Source organism: Hyposmocoma kahamanoa, unplaced genomic scaffold (genome assembly GCF_003589595.1).
Source record: "Hyposmocoma kahamanoa isolate Upper Pololo Valley unplaced genomic scaffold, ASM358959v1 202, whole genome shotgun sequence".
Taxonomy (NCBI): Eukaryota; Metazoa; Arthropoda; class Insecta; order Lepidoptera; family Cosmopterigidae; genus Hyposmocoma; species Hyposmocoma kahamanoa.
This window is the reverse complement of record NW_020653726.1, coordinates 17,679,200-17,701,747: the sequence shown is the minus strand read 5'-3', so window position 1 is coordinate 17,701,747 and position 22,548 is coordinate 17,679,200. Positions and strand designations below refer to the sequence as shown.

At 38.2% G+C, this 22,548-nt stretch overlaps 1 protein-coding gene across 1 annotated transcript; it reads right to left on the bottom strand.

Moving 5' to 3' along the window:
* Positions 1-754: 754 nt before the first annotated feature.
* LOC113227169 (poly(ADP-ribose) glycohydrolase) lies at positions 755-19,283 on the bottom strand. Its single transcript, XM_026460048.1, has 12 exons — positions 18,798-19,283; positions 17,671-17,832; positions 16,845-16,954; positions 15,368-15,511; positions 14,831-14,913; positions 12,503-12,665; positions 12,204-12,334; positions 9,725-9,912; positions 6,198-6,438; positions 4,019-4,146; positions 1,310-1,908; positions 755-797 (listed from the first exon to the last, which is right to left on the bottom strand). Exons 1-12 carry the CDS (start codon positions 19,188-19,190, stop codon positions 755-757), a joined length of 2,385 nt encoding a protein of 794 aa, XP_026315833.1. The 5' UTR covers positions 19,191-19,283.
* Between the last annotated feature and the right edge of the window lie 3,265 nt (positions 19,284-22,548).

Sequence of the window (22,548 nt, the reverse complement as noted above, 5' to 3'; positions counted from 1 at the left end):
CGACAGAAAACTACTTCGACATTAATTAAATGTTTAATGTTTTGTCGGAAAAGTGACCTGTCGAACATGTGATTTGTCGAAGTGGTATCCCATCGAATTAATGTGTGTCGAAGTACTGTCGAGTCGAAATAATGTTTGTCGAAATTAAGTACGACACTCATCAGAAAGATGGCTTAAAAACAGAGCCATGTCTTCACTGCCTACTATCCGTCAATTTTGAAAATTGACGAATAGTAGTCCATCCCAACGTTGTCATGTAAAATAATAATAATAATAAAAGCCAAAACCGAGAAACGTAAGTATCTCAATCTTGCACCCGAGATCACCGACATATGCGATGTGGCCTCCACAGAAATAATCCCACGTGTTTTGTCCGCAAACGGGTTAATTCCAGTCAGCCTCGATAGCACCTTGAGGCCGTATACGATCTCGAGTCCCTGGCCACGGCCGACTGTGCCAATGCCGGGGAATACTGCCTCTACCATTTAACAATTCAAAATTTATCTTTTAGGCCAAAGGGAGAGGCGAAAATGTAAAATAGATATCCAAAATAATAATAATGATAACGCACACACTCATAGCCACGCTCTAGAGAAACCATTTATCATAGACAACCACAAATTGCACCCAAATTCACGAGAGAAATAAATGTAGGCCATACAAATATATCTCCTGACCCGGGAATCGAACCTGGGACTTCTGCGTGGCAGTCCAGCATCGCAACAGTTCGGCCACAGAGGCAGTTGTGATTATTCTAACCAATATCAAGCTCGGAATGCCAGTCACAATAAAGTTTCCTGAATAAGTTTCAGTTATGTCAAAAAGGGATCAATTTTGGATTGGGTCACTATTCGTAAAAAGCAGCGATGTGTTCTGGACCCGGTTTAGTAGCAGTAGAGCTCCTTGTGAAAGAGCTCATCCAAGGAAATATTGCCAGCTTACCTATTTCTGCCGCCAAACATTAATGCGTTCCGGTTTTGAAAGGTTTAGGGTGCTGGTGCAATTACAGGCACACGGGACGTGCCTTGTAAGCAGGACAAAGATTATAATTACTAATGTCGGCGAAAGAAGCTAAAAGAATCATGTAACGGTTTCTAAATCTGTTTTCGTTTTTTTTTAACGAGTACACTGCAGATGTGTTCTTAGTATTAATGTACCTCATTGCAATTTAGGATCTAAAGTTATATCTAAAATACAACAGTATCTACAAGGTTCATGGAAAATAAAATAAAAGGTATGGAAAACAAAAAACAAAATAAAGGCGTAAAAATTATATTTCATTAACATAAATTACATATATCAAGTGGATTTTTTACTAAAATAATCTGTGATTTTTTTTGTTAATTTTTTCTTAATTTCCGCAGGCACCTCTGATTTTGACATGTCGTCGTCTGAATCGGGCACCTTTATTTTTTTATTCTTACTGTTGGAGATAGCAATACAATTTTCCCCACTGTCCAATACTTTCGAAGTATTTCCCGGTTTAGACGATTTTTCATTTACCAAAGTAAAACTACTTGTTGGCATTCCTTTAGGCGCCATTTTGTTCGGAGTAGATTTATGTTCAAAAAACCTCGAGTACTCATTAGTTAAATCTCGACTATTTGTGGACAGATTTAATTGGCCACTTTCTTCGTCCAATTTTTCCATCTCTTCGAGTAAACGGCTAGTATGTGCCATTTTGTTTTCAGACGCCATTTTGTTTCCAGATGCCATTTGGTTATCAGGAACTATTTTGTTATCAGACGCCATTTTCATATCGACCGCCATTTTGTTTCCATCGTCTGTTTCAATACTACTCTCGACCAGTATCGGTTCACTTAGTTCTTCATCTTGTGAAAACAAATCAGGTGAATCATTCTTTTGCTTTTCTTCGGGCTTGGGTTCTAGTGTAAGCGTAGTTTTATTCTGAAAAAGACGACAGACGGTATATTATGGTAGGTACTTTACATTTCATCCTATTATTTACTTTAGTAATTTATTAGGAAATATGCAAGAAGCGCGTGTAATAAAACCTAAAATTCCACTTACATCATCAAGTATCAGAGCTAATGGAGAGTAAGAAAAATGGCGGTATTTTGTGATTACGATATTTACCCAAACCAATTTTTAGTTTAAGCATTATTGGGTTTTGAGTTTTTTGATTGTTTGTTACCTGTTTAAGCTGATGACTCTATAGCCATTTTATAGACAAGATATAAGCCTATTTTGTGTTTATAAATTTCCTTATAAAAAATCTTATAAACAAGTCCAAAGAAAAGCTCAAAAATGTCGTACATTTTTACGCTTTTTACGTACCAGGTTTTAATAATTTCACTTTACTATTGTTTGTTTCAAAAACTCTTACACAGCGTCTTAAACAGAGGCAGTGGGTTCGAACCTCTTGAGTTTCTCGGAATTTATGTGCAAAATCTAATTGAAAACCATGAGCTTTTCGGTAAAGGAAAACATCGTATTGAAACACACGTCGAAGATTCACAAACCTCGGAAAACGTGTGATGTCCCCAACCCACATTGGGCCCGCGTGTCAGACTATTGGCCTAGACCCTGGCCTGAGAGGAAACCCATGCCCATCAGTAGGACGTATAAATGGGTTGATGATTCTATGTATATGATACGGGTTTTCTAAACCTTTAGTTAGGGAAATACAATAGGCTAGTCGTTTTAAGACGTTTGTCCATGCACTTGAGTTAAAGAAGATCCTTCACCGCCGTGTAATGGATCAAACAAAACTAGAATCTGAGAAAATTATACTGATAAACCAATAAAGTAAATATGCGTGCGTGCAATTAAAAGCTCGAGTAGTGTAACAAGCATCGAGTATATAACCAGAAAAAAAATGAAATGTCATTTAATTTGTTTGAAACTCTTCTGCCTTATCATTACTGTGACAACTGCGCTCCGATGGCCAGCCCGAATCCGAAACAATTGACGAGTGTCGACAATTGTTTCACTTCAAATCGACCAGTTAACTTGAGCTTTGTTATAATGGACGAAAATTACATGTTTAATATTTAATTACCGATGAAATTTGATTCCGTTTGTTTTATAATTAGATATTTTGCTGTTTTTCCCGACACCACCGAATGAAACAGCACGCCATTGTTAGAGATATTATCTTTATTACAATAAATACAGAATATTTTTGGAATATACGGAGAAGTATACAGACATTGACTTACAATTATATGGACGTCGGGTCCGCGCTAAAAAGTGTCCATCGTATACAGAGCGTCATTCACGCTTTAGTCTTCGTTTGTTCGACTGACAGCGAAGCAAGCAAAATTAGACAGTACTGCGATGACATTACAATTTAAATTCAACGTTTTAGCTTTTTCATATTCCTTTACATGTCACTACGTTTAAATAGGTTGACTTGGGACATTTTTTTCGTGGTTTTTGTATTAGACCCGTCGTCCATTTATTTGTAAGTCAATGTATACAGAGGTCAATTGTTGGCGCTGTCTATACTTCAGCGCAAACGAGAGTTGATGTTTATAAGTAATGTATCACTGATGAGTTACCAGAAATGTATGGCCTTTATTTCGTCTCTATTTCTGGTTATATACTCGATAGTAATAAGCAATAACATAAATTAAATCAATACTATATACTATAATTTAGTAGCAGTAGAGCTCCTTGTGAAGGATTTCGTCCTGGGTAGTACTGCACCTTACCTATTTCTGCCGGCAAGCAGTAATGTCGCTTTACTGTGTTCCTGTTTTGTAAGGGTGCTGGTGAAATTACAGGCACATGGGACTTGTCAACTTATGTCTAAGGGTGACGGGCGCGGTGGTAGTGCCCCTCAGATCTTTGCAATTTAAAGCTCTGAGTGGCACTGTAACTGTTATGGACAGGCGTGTCGCTAACCATCTGGCGCACGACTTGTTCGTCCCTTCACTTGATGTTATAAAAGAAAAAAAATCACAAAATCCGTAATCAATAAACAACATAAACATCGACATAATAAACATAATTTTTTTCTTGAAGTACCAACGTGTAAGGTATTTTTACTTACAGCTTCGACTCTGCTGCTCCGTCGAGGCGTTTTCGATTCGTCTATAAGGGCTTGCTGTATAAAAGAGTGTAGATGTGAATGCAACACGTCTGTCGTTGAGAACCGTAGAATGTATCGGTATAGTTGTCCTGGAAAATATAAGTATTATCAAAACTATACTTCGTTACACCACGAACCATCGAACATATAACCAGAAATAGAGACGAAATAAGGGTCATCCATCCCTGGCAACTCATTAGGCAAATGGGCCTTATATCACTTTTAAATACCAACTCTCGTTTGCGCTGAAATCACAAATTAGAAAGCTGAAATAGTACAGTGCCAACAACTAACCTGTGTGAACGTCTCTTAATTACAAAACAAACGGAATAAAATTTCATCGGTAATTAAATATGTTATTTTTCAATTATAGCAAAGCTCAAGTTAAACTGGTCGATTTGAAGTGAAACAATTGACGACACCTGTCAATTGTTCCGAATTCGGGCTAGCCAATCGGAGCGCAGTTGTCACCGTAATGATAAGGCAGAATAGCTTTCAAACTAATTAAATGACATTTCGTCTCTATTTCTGGTTATATACTCGGTGCCATAAACCAATAACTCGAGAGAACTCGAACAAGACAGCGTAGTCGGTGTTTTAGTACCTATTGGAACACCAGATGTCGCTACGAGTACCAAATGGCTATTTTTGTAAATAATTTGTTTTACATTGCCAAGCTGCAATTTATCAAAGCTACTCTAATTTCTAGTGATAACAAACAAATCAACTAGATGGCGCTCATTGCACAGATTTATGGATAGTGTGGGCTATTCATTTATTTGAACAATTTTCTCTACCTAATTTCGATGGCAATTTCTATTATTTAAATATCGTACAACATTATCATGGAGTATTATTGAATATTCGAGTGTAGTAATCCGAAATATTATTTAATATGTCACGATAACTAACTCAACTACGTAAATAATAATAATTGCGACCAAAAAAAACTAACCAGAAATTACCCATTTTGTTTAATATTGCCGCCATCTACACATATTAGTGTTTATAACTATTTTTATTGTTATTACAAAATGCATGTATACTGTGTTGTCTACTTAAGGAATAAATGTTTTCTATTCTATTCTATATCTATAATTAATTTATAAATTACTTTGTAACACAATGCCATCTATGGAGAGGAATATTTGTCAAAGTTCAGAAAACAATTTTAGGTCATGACCAATATTAAATAATATTACAAGGGAAAAAAACTGATGTCTTGAATGTTGTGTGTCGGTCTAGTAACAACCCTAATGCACAAATAAATAATGAAGATCAAAAGCGGTAGTTACAAAAACTGGCACGGCTGGAAGATGCCGACACCCGCCTCTTCAGTCCCTTCGAGACCATGGACGTTGCAATACGTCCGAAACGTCGAGGTAATTAAATATGTTTTATACGTGATTAAGTCCCGAATTAAAAGTGAAATAAAAAACTGACTTCTCATGTTTCATATTAAAGAGGAATTAATTGATATCCACGGCCATTTACATAAACTACTTCTAGGCCACTGATTAGCGCCATCTAGGGTATAAGATGGAATTTTGAGCTTTTTCAGAGTTACAAGATTTACAGTCCTCTGAATGTACCATCCGTTCAGCTGTTCATCATCTCTTTTCCCAGTTAGTGTAGAGATCTGTCATAAAATGAATATTTATTTTACTTCGACATGTAAGGTCGACTTGAAATTTGCTATCCACGGAAATACGATGACTTTGATTTGATGCTGCTGATGATGCAACCAGGACATTCTGAACCCAACTACTCAACAGTAGTACTGTCGTGTTTGGACTCAAGGCTTATTCAATTGGTTTCCAGTTGCTAGTTTCCCGATTGTGACTTTATTGACTTTTTGGAGTACACTGTATGGAATCGGTGGTTTTTTAAATTTTAATTTAAGTTTTGTTTCTTCCTAATTCCTAAATTTATTTTTATGTAATAATGTTCCCCGTTTTAAAGTCAAAACATTTTAACTTGAGACTCCATTTTAATTTCAGAAGCCATTTTAATTTCAGACGCCATTTTGTTTTCAAAAGCCATTTTCTGTACAGACGCCATTTTCGTACCGAGCGCCATTTTGTTCCCGTGACAGACGCGAAAAAATCAAGATAAAGAGATGAAGAAATGAAGAACTTACCAACAGTAACATTATATCTCGCCAGAATGTTATAAACGTTGATAATCTCGTCGCGCAGCTCCGTGTCCCCGAAGGTGTAATAGGCCATGGGCCGCCGGGCCACTGCACAGGCCATCATCTGGATGAGCGACTTAAGCTGCGGCGATCCACCGAACACGCCGCAGCCCCAGTTGCCCGTGGCCACGCCCGGGAACTGCAGCGATTGCGTGTCTGCGCTGTAGAACGAGAAGCCCACCCACGCCTGAAAGAAACACAGTAACTTTATTAAACCGAGATCTTAAAACTAGACTCTTTTGTTCTATGATTATTAAGAAAATGACAAAGACAGTAGGCTAGTGAAGGTTAATGATCTCTATCTAAATAGTGAAGCGAAAACGACGTGATGTTTGTAACCGTCGTCTGTAGGACTCCTTAACGGTATAATTTTTGTTATGTATTATATAACGTATTTAGCAAACATTACTGGCTTGCGTTAGAAGAAATTAGGGAGTACTAAAGAAACTACGATTTATTGCCAAGCTTTCTAAAATAAAGCTGACGCACATGTGCGCCATAAAGTCATTCTAGACTGGTTATAAGAATTGCGTTTATATTTTTGATAGTTGTTCCGCCCTCACGAAATTGACAAAGGTTACAGAAATGGTCATTGTATAAACAAAGAGCATAATTTTGGAAACGGCTTTTGTTGCACAATTTCACGGCATAAAACTAAATGACAGGGAACACTTTATGAGGAAGCAATTGCTTTATGAGGAAGGGTACTGTATAAAAAATGTAACGAGAGCCGGTAAGAACAATAAACGCCAGATGCCAATAAACAAGATATGCGCATTGACAAAACGGTGGGTGTTAAAGAAAGTTTAACAAATAGGACACTAAGGTAGCCACACCCTTTAGAACAAAGAGAATTTCGGTTATTGGTCAAGTTAGGAACCGTATGCACGAAAACGGGGATGGTGAAGATGGAGAGGGAAATCGGAAGCCGGGGCGAAAACCTTGGATCAGGGAGACGGCAGTTGGGTACCTAGCTTTTCGGGACGCGGCGTTGAGCCTAGGCTCGGGGGAGTCGAAGCTAGGATCCTTATCGTGTCGCGCGCGAAATTGAGTAGTAGCGCAGTTGGGTTTCCTCCTATTTCGCAACGTTTGTCGCGGGCGCGGAGACTGCACATCAGGCGGAGAACGCGGGAGCTGGCCAGTACGCGAGACGCGATAATGACGAAACCGGCAGCTAAGTTTAAATTACATACTGAGATAGGGATTGACGATTATGAGGCTAAAAAGTACGGCAGGAATTACTAACCTAAATGTATTTATACCAATTCCATATTTATATATATTGTCAAGTATGTATATTTTCTCTTCCAACTATATCCAGGGTTTTCCTTTCCTAGGGGCGAGAGTCGGAGTGCTGACTTTGTTTTATTTTCATCATCACATATTTTATTTAGACGCAGCTAAATCGTCCTTAATTTCTTAATTGTACAATTCTGGCGGTGTTCATGATTTAATTGTTGTTTATCTATTCGTAATTTTAGAACATTTTCGGCGGAGTTGTTCAAGTTTAGTTACAGTACGAATAAACTAAGAATTAGTGATAATTTGATATATATTTTCTATATCTGCCTGCTTTTAAATGCTTTATAAATTAGAATGTCACTGTGTTTTCAATAATGCTTATTAATTGATATGAACGGTTAAATGGCAACGGTTTATTTTACTTTTTGCTATTAAGGTCTATTTACCTTACGGCAGTTATTTACTTCCTGCGCTCTTGAATAATTTCGCGGCGTTTTTAAACTCTTTTACTTACGATATAAAAAAAATTACACAACGTAGAGGGTCCAATCTTAATTCAACACAACTAGACGATCACGTATATTTTAATAATGGCCAAATATTAGTTATTATATAATTTTAGGCACGTACATAACCAGCATCGGATTTATTATTTATTTTTAAATAGACCCCGGGTATGGGTGTTACATGTTTTTGCAATAGAGCACAGAAGATAAATTGAATTCCCCATTTATAATTAAAAATACTGTGTCGGGTTGCTATTGAGTTAAAGATCCTTTGTATACACAATTCCAGTGACCATACAACCCTAAGAGGAATGTTCCTAATCCTAGTAGAGGATTAAAGTGACCTACGGGGCTGTCTTCCTTTAACCTCCCTAAGCCACTCACGAAGACCAAACACCGAAGAAGAAGCACTGGTATCAGAGGGAGGAGACTGCGGGGCTATTGTCCTCTGAGCGTCTAGCGAGCAAAGCAAATATTAGGCAACATCACATCCGTTGCTGCGATCCCAAAGTTTAATTACTTAACTAAAGCCATTATATATAAAGCTACAAGTTTAGACTCACTTAGAAAAATAGAACGCATACTTCCCGATATGGTGGAAAAAAGATATTTATACGGTTGTACGCGGATAGGCTACAAGGCAAAGAATCAAATATGAGAAGACCTGAATGTGGAAAATGTAAACGAGTGATCAGCGGCCTGCAAAAACTATAATACAGGGGGGGGGGGGGGATTTTGTGCATTTTTATGAAATACACCCTGGTCAATTTCCGCGGGAAGTAAAAAATGTTCGAAATTCAAATAAACAAGATGGCCGCCATACAAATTTCAAAGCCTCCTATCACGGAAACTATTAAAGATAGGTAGGCGGTGCTCAAAGGAATGTCATAGAGGGTAACACTGGTCAACTACCTGGATTTAAAAAAATTCAAGATGGCGATTTCAAAATGGCTGACCGGCTGGAAATTGGCATGCAAGGGTCTTTAGGAGTCCTTAATCATAATTTGGGGTCAAAATTTTATTTTAGCCATTTTTTAATATGGCTGCCATTAAGTGTTTTATTTTCGTTAAAAATAGCTTCGGCAGCTATTTTTAACGATTTTGACAGATGAGACCGTCATGTGCATGGCAAATGACACGTCACGATACGATTTTACGATGAAAGAAAAGGTGAACGGATTTCGGATGGGGGACGTAAACTGCATGTTTTTGTGAGGTCATAATACGAAATTGACAGGCTATTCAACTTACGAGCTTAAACAGGATTGCTATAAGAGCTCATAGTAGGCCCCCAGGACGGATATTTTCGATAGAAAGGCGTGATACATTTCATAATGCAGTACACACTAGCGGCACATTTTTGTTGTTTTTTTGATAATACCAAGTGGCAGGACGAACAAGTCGTGCGCCTGGTGGTAAACGACACGCCTGTCCGTAATAGTTGTAGTGCTACACAGAGCTTTAAGTCGCATCGATTCGAGGGACACTGGCACTGCGTCTGTCGCCCTGAGACAAGTTGACAAGTCTGATGTGTCTGTAATTTCACCAGCACCCCTACCCTTCGAAACCGGGACGCAGTAATGCTCACATTACTGTTTGGCGGTAGAAAGGTGGCAGTTACTTCCCTGGACGAATTCTTTAACAAGGAACTCTACTGCTACTAAATTTGTCAGAATTTTGCAAGCGATAGTCTTCGATCTCTAGAAAGATGAAAATCGTAAATACCTTGTTAAGCTCCCGGACGACGTTGTCCCGGCGGTACTCCAAGGCCCGGTCGCTGAAGGGCAGCGCGTCCAGGGCCAGCACGGCGCAGCGCTTTCGGCCCGACGAGTCCCGCGGCGCCTCGTCGCGGAAGTCCCCCGCCCACCCGAAGCCGTGCCCGTAGCCCACGTACCGGCTGTAGCGCTCGCACCCTGGACGGACAAACGCCGGTTTTGTTTTGCCCTTAGCTAGTCGCATTTTTCACTTATATTGATCGATGGCTTTCTAGAACAGTGGCCTCTCAGAAAAGCATCTACTCTCAGTCTCCTTTATTGCCAACAAGTTAAGCATGTGGCTCCCAAATCAAAGACAACATATTCCCAGGAAGGCCACAATCGAACTCGAATGGTGGGTATTAAATGTTCTTCAGAGACCTTTCCTCAAAACCCAACAGTTTTTATATCGACAGACACGTCCGGTTTGTGATGGGGTGCAAATATTGGCGAAACTTCAATATCAGCTCCATGGGAACCATTACAAATGACGTGACACATCAATCTGAAAGAACTGTTCGCCGTCAGAGAAGTGATAAGAAAAAATATCATTCATTATCATATCATCAATATTGAGAGGTCACGGCTTGATGTTTCAATCCGACAACAGAGCTGTTCTTTCCTACTTGCGAAGGCAGGGAGGAAGAAAATCCAAAGTTCTGCTGAACATGACGAAGGACATCTTGAATATGTGCCACCAAGCCAACATAACAATACATCCCCAATTTATGCCAGGAAAGTACAATTTGATAGCGGATAGTCTTTCAACAGGCAATCCTGCGCCAGAGTGGTGCCTATCGAAGACAGTGCTTCAAAGGATCTTTTCGAAATGGGGCACTCCACAAATAGATTTATTCGCGTCCCGAGCATCGGCAGTAGTGGAAACCTATGAGAGTTTAGATTGCAGAAAAAAGACCGCTCTGTTCACAAATGCCTTCAGTCGAACCTGGAATTTCAAGTTGGCATGGAAATTCCCTCCGCTAACTTTGGTCCCTCAGATATTGCAACATCTGGACCAGGCCAGAGACACATATGTTCTGATAGTGCCCAATTGGGACAAAACTTTCTGGAGAGCGGACCTACGAAAAAGAGCGTTGGCACCGCCACTTCAAATCTTCATCATCACCTCCAGGATTTGACTACTCGGGCACCACCATAAGATGTGAAAGGATTAAAATTTTACTAAGTACAGGGTAAACACTGACACGTTTGACCCAGAAGGACATACAAATATCCCAAGATTCCTTAAGTGTTCTGGCCAAGGTTCGGTTCTAAAACCGATTCGGCTTTGTATCATCAATTGGGTAGGAATTTAAACGAAATAGTTTAAGGAATTTGTGTGTTCCTTATTGGATCGACAAATTAATAAGTGTATCCAATGATCGGCGTAAAGCAAACCCAAGCCTTTTCTAGTCTTTTATTACTACCCGCGGCATTGTAAAGCCTGCGTCCCGATGCGTCGTAGCACGATGGTTGAGTTCTGTACTAGACCAATTAGAAATAACAGACTCAGCTGGAAGCATAAGAGCAGCAATTGCTTCAAGAAATTATGAGTTATTACCACGGGATGAAGTTTTAAGCAAGGGCGTTTGGAGAAGTGAAAATACTTTGTTCAAGCATTATTTTAAGATAATCAAACGGACCGAAGCTCCTGTAGTAACAAAAGTTTAAGCGTCTCGTTTATAGTTAGATAATGGTAATAATTTGTTATAAGTTTCAGTTCCTTATTTGATTTAAGACTGATTACTCAGTGCTTATTTGATTACCTGATTACACGAGCACATTTTAATGATAATAATTTTTATGTACGTTTTGTGAACATGTTGTCGCATTTTGAATTCTTTGCTACTAGCAATTTAGTCTTATTGTTAAAAAACTTTAACCATTAATAAAAAAAAGCAGATTACACACATAAACCGGACTTTTACTAAAGATTATTAAGTGTAACCATCATATAATTTAATATAAGATAACATTTGACTATTTTCTAGTTCATTGGCAGATACGCACAGTACGCTGTTTCATAGGCCAGTAGAAACCAAACACGTCTCGGAGGGTCAAGCCGCAGACTCAGACCTAAAATAGAACCGTTTTTCCCCCAAAGGGAATAAAAACGGATATTTTGGGTCTAGCCAAGGCTTGACCCAAATTTTGAGTCCTTGCCGTCCGGTTGTTTTGGACTCCGAGACGTACTGAGAATCGCGCCCGCGCGTGCTTGCCGGCCCGCCTGCCTCTCGCGTCTCGCGCCGCCGCCGTAGTACTAGCGGCGCGTTTACGAAGCGTAATTCGCTGCTTATGAACGGTAAGCACGTATTCTTCATAAAAATATGCAAGTGTAATCTCGGAAGGTCAATATCCTTGGCTAGATCCAAAATAACCGTTTTTTTCGCTTTGGGGGAAAAACGGTTCTATTACTATAACGATTATTAATTCAACAAATGATGTCTTACCAATTATAATAAGAGCTTCGTTAGGTCCTAGCACTTCAGTGAACAGCATTGATATCATAAGCTCTGGACAGATCACGAACCGGATCTCTTCCTGCACACTGCCGTGGCCTAAGACTCCGCCGCCTAGGTACCTAATGAGAAAACCGTATATAGTTGCTATACATATTATTACTTCCTACCAAATACCGAACTAGTGTCAAACAGTACAAGAAAAACAAAAGTTGATGATTACATATTAGAGATAAATCAAGGAGGTGGGCACTTTAAAAATAACCCTGTATATGGGAGACGTGGCTTACATGTTCGCGAAGTCCATTTGTATGAGGCCGCTGGCGTCCTCGATGGTGCCCTGCGCATCGACGTGCAGCGGCAGCGCGGCCAGCGCCGCGCCGCTCTGCGCCCACGCAGGGCAGCTGCGCGGCGGCACCCACCGCCGGCTCAACGTCACCACGCCGCCGGGGACTGTACTGCACTATTATGTACTAAAGTTTACGTGGTCAAACTATACGCGTCTACACCTTCCGATAGTGCCTCTATACAGTTAAGAGTTTACAGCGTCTTAAGGCGATGTATTTCAACGTGAGCCTAGATTTTAGGTGAGGAGGGTCGTCACTCGCGTCTCACAGACCGCGCGCTTTAAATTTGTATGATAAAATAAGAACAGGCAGAGAAAATTAGACACAGATCCGACGTTGACAAGCGCCCTGCGACTGACGGGGCAGCATCCGCTAGGAAATTTGCAAATTTTAGGATAAATGTGAATTTAATAACTAATAAGTCTTCAGTTGAAAGTGAAAACCAATTAACAGGTTTTCTGTAGTACATAAAGATAAATATCTCCATATAAAAATAATGTATAGAGTTCATTGACGTACAATTATATGGACGTCGGGTCCGCGCTAAAAAGTGTCCGCACTTGTAAGGCGCTAAAATCGTATACAGAGCGCCAAACTCCGCTTTAGTCTTCATTTGTTCGACTGACAGCGCGATACTGCGATGACATTACAATTTAAATTTCGAATAGGTTGACTTGGGACATTTTTTTCGTGGTTTTTGTATTAGACCCGTCGTCCATTTATTTGTAAGTCAATGATAGAGTTAGACATTTTATTCTTGATTAATTCGTTTTAGACTTTTATTACATCCTATTTATATTAACTGTTATTAACTATATATATTAACTGCCTCCGTGACTGGACGGTTACCATGCCGGACTGCCACGCAGAGGTCGCAGGTTCGATTCCCGGGCCAGGGAAGAAATAGTTGTATGGCCTACAATTATTTCTCTCGTGAGTTTGGGTGTAATTCGTGGTTGTCTGTGTGTGTGTCCATGGCACCCGCAACACAGGGTTTCCCTATTGCGGGGCTATTTTGAGTGTGTGCGTTATTTATTTATTTTAATTATCGTGAAGCAAATTAGCATTCTTTAGACAATGTCCTTAGGAGCATCGTATATCTTTTGTAGGACCGTTATTTATTAGCAAATACCTAAACCATTTCGACTCATCCGAAGAACAGAGTCCGATGTGATTAAATAGCGAAAAGAGAATAAGTACATTACGAAAATAATTTCGTTATTCAAACTAAGGCCTATGTAAAGGTGTTTTGAGACTTTATATATCTTATTTCGTTTCGGAAATATAAAATCGAACAACCGTCGATCTGACATCCACAGCGAAGAAGAACGAACGAAATGTACTATGTCCTGAGAACAAGTAGTCTTGCACATAGATCTTTGTTCTACCGATGAGTCGGTATGATCTAGCAAAACAGTTTTTCCAGCTTCTACTCCAGTAACACGCCTTAATATTTAAAAAATTCGTTTGGAGAATTGTACAGCGCCAGTAACGATCACAGGTATTGTAAACTCAGCTTCTAGCGACTACTTAAATAAAATTAATAATTAACTTAAATTAACTAATTTTTTATATTTTTGAGTACTTATTTTCTTTTTGATGCAATTAATGTTTTTTTATAACATCAAGTGACGGGACGAACAAGTCGTGCGCCTGATGGTAAGTACACGCCTGTCCATAACAGTTACAGTGCCACTCAGAGCTTTAAATTCCAAAGATATGCACTACCACGGCTTCGAACGGCTTAAATGGAAGAGACTGATATGAGAAAAGAAATTTTACAGGAGCGTAATGAGAGGAGGTTTATTATCCCTGCTTGGGTTAGAAAAATAGGCGTGATAGTATGTGTTAAAATAATGGATGAAAAAACGTATACGAAATGATCTAATGTATATACCTTACATTGTACAATATCGTGCGATAATTAATATCAAATAAAAAGGCACAGAATCGGAAGGCGTATTACGTGGCAAAGAATATCTCAAATATTGTTTATTATTGAAAAAAAAATTAAAACATATTAAGGGCTTTTCCACATCAAGGGCATCATTTATATCCTTTAGGCTCAATTTACATTGCGGCGGAACGGAATGGAAGCGAATTTTTGTAACGATATTGTATGTACATAGCGTAATGAACTTTATGGTTAAAACGTTGACGAAACGTAAATTGCGCCTTAAAACGTGGAGTGCTAGGCGATTCGTACGCCCTCTAAAAGATCAGCTACTCAGTTGAATGTGTGTGTGTTAAATTTAATGTTAAAATTGTCACCTTTCGTGCAAACTCTTCTGAAATAGTGACAAATGCACTTCAATTTCTCCAGAATGTCGCCATGACCCTCACTCTCGTACAGCCTGAAAAAACACACAAAGTTTATATGTTCATTTAGACCATAGTTTCCCCTGTGGGCGCTGAAGAGTTCTAGGGCGTTGGTGCTGTCCAGGGGTTACTACCGCATTTGAAAAAAGAATGTGAATTATATTTAAACTAACCTACCCTACCCTATTTAAACACTTACATTGACATTTTTTTGTATTAAGTTAATATAAAAAATACGTGTTTTCAATTATATATTGACATTTTTTTACCTTGCCTAAGAGGGCCATGAGCCAAAAACTTTGGGAACCTATGATTTAAACCATTGCATAACCAACTTCCTGTCAGAAGGCTTCACTTTTCAATATCCACCCTTCACTACTGCCGCTATGTCAATGTAAATTAATCTTTGAAGACAGCAAGCATTTTACAAATACTTCTGCAAAATGTATTATCTCTTTTACTTAAACGTCAATAATGAAAGTTACTCACGAGCTAAAATTTATGTGTGGATAGGCGGAGTACTCCGATGTTCTCTTGTTAGAATTTCGTCGAGGGAAAGTGCAGAAGAACGCGTTCGCGAGCAGGCTTGCGATCTGCTGCTGAGACAGCGATATGGAATGATTCTTGTCTTGTCTGTAAGTAAAAAGAAACAATTGTTTATCCAAAATAAAATATCACATCATGTATGTCACACATTTTCCAAAGATGATGTGAACCTACTTCAACATGCTATCTTGCAATACAATACAATATAATAACACAGAATTTAAGATCTCAGGTACATGGTACATGTCGATACAGAAATTCAAACCGTCAAATTTTGAATTAAGAAACAACCGTTCTTCGACTTTGCTACCACCACACTACACCCCGGACACTCCATACAACAGTCGAAAATTATTTACCTACTACTACTACATACAGCAAGGCGCTATCTGGGGTTACCCATCACTTTCTTTGCACTATTACGTTACGTGATCAGAGCGGCAACATAGCGAAAATGTTAACGCGAATCTGTTATCTATGATTCTACTAATAGAATCCAGAATCCAAATAATTACACATGTCTATTAAGTATTTATATCGATATAATATCATATTTTTCATTAATTCACTAACTAAATAAATATTGAAGATTTATTTAAAAAATACATTAAAAGCCCTTAAAATGTTATATTTTGGACATGTACTTTTAAATAAGGTAACCGAGGTATTTGAAATTGCGTGTCCAAGTTGATCATCATTATTTAGTTAATAATTAGGTATATTCACTACTTACCTAATATTTATCGGCAATACGAATTGAAAATTCGAGAACCCTTGTCTACGAAGTCATGGCGCCTCGTTATATTGATATAATAAATCTGCATTTTTATACATACATATATAAATCAGCAGTAAATAAATGAAGAAAACAATAACTGAATGAGTCCCAGACATGAGTTTTTTTTTTTGCTTACTTCGTTTCATCTTTCTTTCGGAAAATGATGATAAACAGCCGTACACAGCACAATTCACGGCCATTATAAATAGTAACGTAAAATGATGTTTTATATTAACGTACAAGTTTCGTAATGAATAAATGAAAACTATATTCAAATATCAAAGCCGTCTTCGCGCGAAAACGACTCGCCAGCAGCCTTGTTGTCATTCAGTCAATGTGACCAGCAATGTGCGGGGCGTGGTGCGGTATCTAAAGCTAGGGAGGGGCAGAGAGTGTCCATTCTCTTTACTTTTTGTTCTCTGACCACACTTAGTTTCATACCAGAGACTACAGAAATCTAAATACTTTTTCTCTAATAATTTCAATTGTATTTTTTTAACTGTAATATCAGTTGTAGAGGTGGTCATCATTGACTGTGGACATTTGCAAGCTTTCTCTGCGTCGTTATCCTTTGAGAGCCCTGATTACATGCTTTTTGAAGAACCCCAAACCATTTTACAGCAAAATTCACTTTATACTCACTTCAACAAAGGTATAGGAGCTTGTACCAGCTTAGGCAGATCCAACGCCAGCTTTGCTATTAATGGCAATGTACTGTTGAAAAAGTAATTGGACTCATCCTCATCCAAATGCTGGAAAGACATAAATCAAATCATTTATTCACACAATTATGCACCTGACTTGCAAGACAGCCTGATATTTAGAATGAAATGCTGCATCTTCAAAAGGTTTTCAAGTAAGGCAGTGGGGGGGGATTCCAATTATTTACTTTATGGGGCCACAAATCTGTAGTTATGACTAACTACTCTTGAAGTTCATTAACAAAAAAACGGATCCGTTAGGAACTCAAGTCTGTAATTCAGCCATAACAAATAAAAAAAAAGGCAGTCAGATTTCGTGTTTCAAGAGCAGGGCCCTTGTACCTAGGAAAATTGTAACGCAGTAAAAATATAAAGATGATACTAGAAAGGAGGAATACAAAATATTGAAAACTGTAGGCTAACATTTTATTTAGAATTATTTTTATATATTTTATTACTATTATTGTATTACCTGTACAGCTAGCCCCAGTTACCAGAGGACAAAACAGTTGCAGCAAGGGGAAGCCTTCAGTTGCTTAACACTGCAGGCCTTGGCTCCTAGTTATAATTAGTGGTGACCATAATAAATCAATTACTGGTTGCAGTGATAAGCCCCTTATCATTTAGCACAGACCTCGAAAAACCCAGCCCAATAATAACAATCTAATCTAAAGAAATAAATGTATTTCAGATTTGATTTTAGCTAATTAAGAATATTGTTGTAATTAAGGATAGACTATTGATTATTATGGACAAGCAATAATTACTTCATTAAACAATGTATGTAGAGCACGAAACTTCCATTTGTCCTTAAACTTGATGTTATAGCTCAGGATAGCATCTGCAAGCTTGTGGCTGTTGCTGATTGGCTTCCGTAGTGCCTCTTCTATCATCTCCCATCGTTTCTTTAGATATGTCTCACCATTACTCTGGAAGAAAGGGTTACAGGAATTAAGCTAATTTCTATAATTCGCACCCTTCATGGAAGAATGACATAAGTGGAGTTACATAACTACAATGGATCAAAGGACAAGCAGCTCACATGGCAGTGACACAGCAGATGAACTGGACAGAAGATGCCGTCCGCTAATTCAAAAGCGACTAAGTAACAAAATATATTTTTAAATATCATAAAAAACCATAAACCAGTCTTATGAATACTGAAATTGTTTTAATGATATTGCAACTATGCATCGTTAGATTAAGTTCCAATAAATCAAACACATTAACTAATTTTAACTGTTTTTAAAAGATAATTTTGTGCTCATCTTTTTTCTATTTAAAACGAATATTTGACCATTTGTCACTTTGCCACGTTTTAGTTACTAGATAGCAGTGCACTCGTCACCCTGAGACAAGTTGACAAGTCCCATGTGCCTGTAATTTCACCAGCACCCTCACCCTTCAAAACCGGAACACAGTAATGCTGACATTATACTTGGTGGCCGAAATAGGTAAGGTGGCAGTACTTCCCTGGATGAACTCTTTCACAAGGAGTTCTACTGCTACTAAATTATATTTGTTATATTAATTGTTTTTAACCAAATTTCTACTCTTAATGCAAACAACACAACACAGACAAACTGACACTGGTTCCAATCCAGCTAGCAAAACGTAAGTTTTCTTTGATATATAGCTCTATTATTATGGAAGTAAATAACAAAATAGGGCAAAATACCTTCAAATTAGACGCTTCTAGAAGCACTACAGTGGCACAACTGTGGTGATGCAGCCACACCACTACTAATGTTCATACAATATTTAGAAGCACAGTAGGTCCACTGTTGTGCTTCTAAATATTGTGGTGCCACTTTTGCAGTCACAATTCTTCTTAAAAAAAATCGCTTCTACAGGCGTCAAATTCAAAAGTGTCCGTAAGAAGCAAGACCCTTACATCTTCAACGGGATACAAGCTCTTGTCAGAGCACGGGAGACGAACATGTCCGTTATCCCATATATCACGACCTCGATGAGGCTTAGGAGGCCGGTCTCCGATATTCCCATCATTCGATATGTGGTACAACACAGTATGATGACGCGATGGAGTCACCAGTGGAAATTCCGGAGCTCCCCACGGAGACTGCGATCCAATTATTTCACTGAGAGGCACACCCCGCCAACTAACACTTGCCATGTCCGCATCAATCGAGTAATAACGTAAAAATAAAACTGAATAATCGCCTCCAAGCGGCGATCGATCGATAAAACACGCCGGATAATAGTCGGCTTTGATAAACACAGAAATTGGAGCTTTCAACCTAGCAATAATATGTTTGGAAAAATGCATCAAAGGGTTGACCCAAGTATTAATAAGAAATATACGGGAAAACCGACAAATTACAAAGATTATCACGTCATAGTTCAAAATATCTGCCCGAGCGAGCAGTAGAAAAATGACATCTATTAAGCCTCTTTTTTTTTTATATAGTAATTGACACCTGTCAAACGCTGATTTACTTATTAATAATTTTGTCTTGGATACAAGTCCTTTGAGCCATGTCTTCGTTTAATTATGTTTCTGTAAATATGGCCGCCACAAAGAGAATAAGCAATTTGAGGCGGCGTGTTTGGATTGACTCGGGATTCCTTAGAACGGGCCGATACGGGTATTTTAGTTCGAGATTCGTATAATTTCGCGTTTTAATCTTCGATTAAGGCACAATAGCACTATCCTATTCCACTTTAAACTAGATTTCACAAAATAATTGAAAGTCAAAATAAAACGACACTTTTCCCTCCAAAAGGCCCAGAGCGAATCTGTCAAACGCTGAATTTACGTACTACGTCTATGGAATTTACTAAACGAAACGGAAACGATGGAGCCGCTATCTTGTATTAGTGGTTTACGGCCACTGTAAAGGTATTTTTCGCTATTGTCCAATCATTTTAAATCTCGTTTTTCTATTAACTTACTTTTAGACAAGCTGCTTTGAATTTAGCTCCTAATTGGTCAACTCAAGGTCATATCCAAGGTCCCGCTGTGCTGCTCTGCCGCTCCGGGCCAGCGCCAGCTCCATCCTGACGACTGTGGTACAAAGATATGATGCCCGCATTATACATCATTTCCTTCAGGTGCTTGTTAGCAAAAGATGTTTATTTAGAAAAAGTATGCTGACAAACACCATTAAAATCTCTTTCTGGACCCCTATTTTATATTTCACAACATCTACCCCGTAGCATGGCTACGCATGATAGTCGCGACACACGCGATAAAATAGAAATAAGCGCGCGCTATTGGCTATCTAAATTAAATGTGATTGGAACAGTTAATAGCGCGCACTTATTTCATATTTTATCGCGCGCGTCGCGACTATCATACGTAGCCATGCTACGGGGGCTAATATATACATACAATAACTCTAAAATATTTGGCGATTTACACTACTTCTGTGCCATTCGTACCGCTAGCATGCTAAGGGCTAGCACGAAAGGGCGCGACTTGCGCGAGAGCGACATTAATAAAGCGCGAGATCTCTATGCGAGAATAGCAGTATCTCGCGTTATATGTCGCTTTCGCGCAAGTCGCGCCCTTTCGTGCCAGCCCTACTGAACGTATTTTCTCACTGGCTTACATCACTCTAAATATCGATTCAAGAGCATGCGACCCGATCGGTGAATCGATTCAGAGCATGTGATCCATTAGGACTTAGAGCATATAGAACGGGAGACGCTATTAGCGTTATTTCTCGAACACAACTTTCTGCCACTTTTTGAGGGACGGGAGATAGTACTACAAGCAAACAGGTGCACTCAAATGCAAAATTGAATTGTGTCACTATGGTCTCACTCATACAAAAGGACTCTCACACCACAACACTATTTTATTTTTACCATTTTACGAATACACAGATAAAACACACATTCATGTCATGTCCGTACACAGAATAGGCCTACAAAAATAAATCGATTTTCATGAATGTACTAGAGACGGAAAGTTATCGACGTGATGTTGTCGATATGTATTACGTACTGGTTAATCATGTACCTATATGAACAATATAATTTCACTCTTGGCTAGACTGGACGTAGTGAATTTCTATTTCCAATTTTGTGTGTAGTGTAACAGTGGTATTGTTTTACTTGTATTTGCTAGAGGAGATTGCCCACTGACTTAACAATAAATGGTTGACAATAAATACAATCCAAAGTCTAATCCGAAAACCTCGAAAATATGTCGGGAGTTTTTTTTTCAGTTTATGGCTTTTCGCGGTCAGCGTTGGAGCCAATGACAAGCATGTCCGGAGTTAAGGACTATCCACACACATCAAGGCCGTGCCCAGGACGTGGACAGGGCGTGCTAGTTTGTATGAACTACGGGCCCGTCCCGGACACGGACATGTGTGAACGAGTCCATACAAAATATATGTATGCAACGATATTTTTTTTAGCCCCTGACGGAGCACGGCCCGGACATGTGTGGATAGACCTTTAACCTCAACAAACGTAGTGACTTGTTGACTAAAAATATTTAAAAAAACTAAAACATTTAATTTTCATGCTTACACAATTAACATTTAATTTAGACTGTAAAGTCATTGCAGTATTGCTTAATTTTGTTTGCCACAATTTAAAGGCCCAAAATTATCCATATACAGCTTTTACTGGAAATAACAAAATGCATCATATTTAGCTTCTAGTGAAAACTACTTGAACACAAGAGTGATGGAGTAGTCTTAATGTCAATATTAATCAATTTTATAGTATTATGTTGAATTTTATACGAATTCGCTTCAAATAATAAGAGTTGTGCAGATATATAGGTACACACAAATATTGCAAATGTGAAAATAGCTGTGTCTCTCTGTTGGTAGTTATGACGTGCTGTAAGAAATGTATCGATGATTCGAATTTCTAGATTCCAATTAGAAGTAAACTCAAAGTTTCATAATCTCGAAAACCGATTACGGGGGATTTTGATTGCTTATTACAAAGAAAGGATTAAGTTAGTTTGTTTTGTAATATTCCTAAAATAACCTAAAAAAGTACCTTTGGGGTTACAAAAATTCGAGCTAACATTACTTCGAGCAAATGTATTTTTGGACTTCTGATTGATAACTCCAAGCAATAAAACGAGTACAACAATATTTTGTTAGTTATTTATTACCAACATTTAATAAAAAGTCATTTTAAAAATAAGATTAACATTAAATCGACTCTATAATTTCATTGTTCTAAATCTAAATGTTTCAATCGTTTGTGGTTCGAAAATTGAAATTGACGTAACGAGACTCTGTCTTTTGCGCATGTCTTGTGTAGGATAAGGATAGTTAGTTATTTGGTTATTTTTATTGCTTTTGTAATTTATTTGTATTGTATGTATGTACTCGCATATGTACTTTTTATTTTTATTTTTTTCTTACAGTACGGCATTATTTATGATGGTTTATATTAAACAATTACAATTTATTTTCATCATTTATAATTTATTACATTATTATTTAATATACAATACGACGGAGAAATCAATTTGAATAAACTTCGTTATATAATCTATCGATAAAAATAGGAGGTAAAAGAGCATTCTCTATAACGAAAAAACAGCGTCCATGAAGTACTGCATTTTTGTCTATAGTTGCCATGTAGTTGCCTGTTGGTAAAAAGGGAACTTCAAAGGCATTATGTCAAATGTTCGAATGTTTTCAAAT